The following is a 4,157-nucleotide window of genomic DNA, read 5'->3' as shown; positions in this document are numbered from 1 at the left end:
TTTTGAAAAGGAGATGAGCACTGCCCCCTAGAGTCAGGAATGACTAGCATATATGTGCGAGGGGAACCTTTACCTTTACCTTATACATTTTAAAAAAAAATATTATATATCTGTTCCCGAGAGAACACTAAAGAAGTTATGATCTCACAGCATCCAATTAATCAGAACTGTATTCCAGGATACATTTTTCTTTCCTTTCTCTCTTTCTGCCTTTCTTTCTCTCTATTTCTTTTTCTCTCTTTCCTTTTCTTTCCTTCTTTCTTTCCTCTTTCTTCTTTTCTTCTTTCTCTCTGAACCTCCTTTTCTCTTTAATTCATTTTCTCTCTCCTCTCCGTTCATTTCCCCCTTTTTCTCTCTTCCTTCCTTCCTTCCTTCCTTTCTTTCCTCCTTCCTTCCCTCCTTTCTTCCTCCCTCTTCCTCCCTCCCTCCCTCCTTCCACCCCTTCTCTTTCTCTCCTTGCATTCAACCTATTCTTTTTTGGTGTGTTTGTCTCCTTTCAGGAGCTTGTAAAAAAAAAAATGCATCTGTTCCTAAGGCCACTAATCTGAATTATCCTTGTTTTGTGCCAGGCTGTATTGATGACTGCAGCGGTGCCCTATTCAATAGAGATTACAATGTATAATATCCCCATTTACAACAGGAATGTTCCTGTTGATGTCTGCAGGATTGTGATTTATATGAAAGTCAGGTGGGAATATTAAATGTTTTACGGGGAATGGAGAGAGCTAAACAACCCACCGCCAGATCAAATTCAGTTCGCCCGGCTATTGAATACACTGGCATTACAGTACGTGCAGAAGAGGGTTATGAGAACAAAGAGTTGTTAAGTATTAAAGCGGTGTGTCTTTTGCCTTGACAGGTACGAGTCAATACAATTGCAGAGGCCTCTAACGTAGGCAACGTAAGTAATGCCACACTCACTTGGAGACACCAAGCGCAAGACAAATTGAGTTGGCGGTCTAATATTCCCCTTCCCGCCCTTTGGTATGATGCATGCTTCGATCTGACACCACTCAAAAGAAGATGAAGAAAAAAGATATAATCGTTGACGATCTCTGTTTCACCGTTGCTGTTAAATACCGTGACTATTAAGCTACAAGGGGCGTTTTAGCATTTAAGAGCTATTTACAGCTTAATACATCAGCTATTTATTGAAGAAGCAGGGTGTGTGTGTGTGTGTAGAGAATCCTAAAAACAAACAGAAACCCATCCAGCCCGTCACTAATTAGTCAAGCAGCTGCTACAATAGAGAAATAAAAATAGTTTCTCGTAACTGTTTCGCGCAAGTTGCTGATATAATCTCCTTTGGCAAAATATAGGTATCAAATGAGAGAGGAGGGGAGAGAGGGAGAGAAGAGGAGAGGGAGAGAGGAGAGAGAAGGAGTGGGAGTGGGAGGGGAGAAGGAGAGGGAGAACAAGGAGAGGGGGGGAAGGGGAGAAGGAGAGGGAGAGAGAAAAGGAGAGGGAGAGCGAGAGAAGGAGAGGGAGAGAGAGGGAGAAAGAGAGGAGAGGGAGAGAGAAAAGGAGAGGAGAGAGAAGAGAGGAGAGGGAGGGAAGGGAAGGGGAAGGGAGAAGGAGGAGAACAAGGAGAGGGAGAGAGAAAAGGAGAGGGAGAGCGAGAGAAGGAGAGGGAGAGAGAGGGAGAAAGAGAGGAGAGGGAGAGAGAAAAGGAGAGGAAGAGCAAGAGAAGGAAAGGGAGGGGAAGGGAAAGGGGAAGGGGAGAAGGAGAGGGAGAGAGAGAGGGAGAGAGAAAAGGAGGGAAAAATAGAGAGAGAGAAGTAGAGGGAGGGGAAGGGGAGAAGGAGGGGAGACCGAGGGAGAGAGAGAAGGAGAGGGAAAAGGAGAGGGAGGGGAAGGGGGAGGAGGAGAGTGGGAGAGAGAAGGAGAGGGAGAAGAAGAAGAGAAAAAAGGAGAGGCAGACGGAGAGAGAGAGGGCTTTAGCGCTGCAGTCAAGAGGGTTGAAAACCTTCTCGTCCCTTAAGGGCTGCCTGGCACACCCCTGACTTTGCTTCAGGCTCACAGGACGGGTTGTTAATTCTTAATTGCGCATTGACAATTCCAGCCTCCTCCACGAGAGCTTTGTTCCCCTTCAAAGCGGCACCATTGGTACTGTTTCGGGGATCATTTGCAGCCTTTGATGGACCGTTTTGAGAAAGGCCTAACCCTGGAAATGAGCAAGAAAGACCCAGCCCCCTCAGGCTCCCTGTGTGGCTGATCGTAGGCTGTGCAAACCTTCTGCTGTTTGTCACGAATTCGTGCTGTTGCCTTTTCGGAGGAAGCAAGCGGGTGGAGTTGCAGCTTGCAACTCCACAAAAAAGGGGCTTTCGGTCCCATCGTCCTGCTGCTCTACTGTGTCGAGTTTGCACCACCTTTTAAAGCAGTGTTTCTTGAACTTCCCAACTTTTTAAGATAAGTGGACTTCAACTTCCAGTATTAGAATTTAGAGTAACAGGGTTGGAAAGGACCTTGAAGGTCTTCTAGTCCAACCCCCTGCTTAGGCAGGAAACCCTACACCACTTCATACAAAATGGTTATCCAACATCTTCTTAAAAACTTCCAGTGTTGGGGCATTTACAATTTCTAGTGGCAAGTTGTTCCACTGATGAATTGTTCTCACTGTCAGGAAATTTCTCCTTAGTTCTAAGTTGCTGTTGTGGGCCGCCAGCAGCCTGCGGAGCTGACAGCCGAGTTGGACAGCGAGGAGGTTGGGGAAGAACATGGACAAGTCCTGGAGGCTGGGGAAGGCCTGGATGAGGGCTCTGCGTCAGAGGCAGAAGTGGGGCCAGGGCCATCGAGGAGTGAAGTGCAGACTCCGGAGCCTCCAGAAGCGGACAGCAGAGAGGCAGAGGAACAGGAGGAGTCTATTCCTAGTGCACGGATGCAAAGAGCTGCCAGAAGGCAAGAGCAGCTAAAGTAAAAAGGACGACTCGGGAGTAAGGCCAGGAGATGATTGGCCCTCCAATAAGGCTTAAAAGAGCAGCAAGGGCTCTTGGGTGCGCTGGTGTGGTGTTTAGCTCTCTCCATAATAATATAATAATAATAATAATAATATTTTAATTTTTATACCGCCCTTCTCCCGAAGGACTCAGGGCGGTGAACAGCCAAGTAAAAACAATACAATATATTACAATAAAAACTATTTAAAAAACTTATTCGATAAGGCCTAAATTTAAATATAAAATACATAATATAAATATAAAATAAACCCCTTTTAAAACAAATTAAAAACCCCTATCAAGCCAGTCCTGCTCGGAAGAATAGGTACGTCTTCAGCTCGCGGCGAAAAGTCCGGAGGTCAGGAAGTTGTCGAAGTCCTGGGGGAAGCTCGTTCCAGAGGGTAGGTGCCCCCACAGAGAAGGCTCTCCCCCTGGGGGTCGCCAGCCGACACTGTTTGGCTGACGGCACCCTGAGGAGACCCTCTCTATGGGAGCGTACCGGTCGGTGGGAGGCATGTGGTAGCAGAAGGCGGTCCCGAAGATATCCCGGTCCTATGCCATGGAGCGCTTTAAAGGTGATAACCAACACCTTGAAGTGCACCCAGAAGACCACAGGTAGCCAGTGCAGCCTGCGCAGGATTGGTGTTCATTCCCCGTAAAACATCCCATTCTCTATTGAAGCAGTCGTGCCAGCTGGGGAATTCTGGGAGTTGAAGTCCACAGGTCTTAAAAGGTTGGAAAGCTCTGTTCTACACACTTCTTGGGAGATTTAACAAATCGAACAACATAGAATTCTGGGAGTTGATGTCCGCAGGTCTTAAAGTTGCCAGGGTTGAGAAACGTTCGATTCAAAGGGACTAACTCCCTGACAGCTGTCCATGGTCCTGATGATTCGCTTAACAATTAAAACCGGGCATGATTCCCTTAACAACCCGCTTGCTTAGCAATGGAAATTCTTGTCCTAACTGGGGTCATATGTCGAGGACTTCCTGTAATGTCTCCGAAGTTTCATTTCTAGGGACATCATATATCCGTGACATTTTCTTGGGAACGATACGGAAGTGGTTTTTCTTCAACTTCCAGAACAGATCTTCTAAGAGTCTGTGTTTGCTATGTCCATGATGTGCGCAATCCAGATTCTTTCCAACATCCAGCTGGGGTGGATTTTTTGGTATGTTCAATGTTAGATTTGTTTGATGTTTGGGTTATTTCTTTTTGGAC

The 4,157-nt window shown here is 46.5% G+C and overlaps 1 protein-coding gene across 1 annotated transcript in view; it reads right to left on the bottom strand.

The window, feature by feature from the left end:
* NPTX2 (neuronal pentraxin 2) overlaps positions 1-2,334 on the bottom strand; it is a 32,065-nt gene extending 29,731 nt beyond the window's left edge. Inside the window, exon 1 of the mRNA XM_058157767.1 lies at positions 2,233-2,334. Coding sequence (XP_058013750.1) covers positions 2,233-2,334 — 102 coding nt within the window. The remainder of the gene's footprint in view (positions 1-2,232) is intronic.
* Positions 2,335-4,157: the final 1,823 nt, after the last annotated feature.

The sequence above is a fragment of the Ahaetulla prasina genome, chromosome 14, assembly GCF_028640845.1.
Source record: "Ahaetulla prasina isolate Xishuangbanna chromosome 14, ASM2864084v1, whole genome shotgun sequence".
Classification (NCBI taxonomy): domain Eukaryota; kingdom Metazoa; phylum Chordata; class Lepidosauria; order Squamata; family Colubridae; genus Ahaetulla; species Ahaetulla prasina.
The sequence above is the reverse complement of the archived record's forward strand: the minus strand, read 5'-3'. Positions and strand labels throughout refer to the sequence as shown.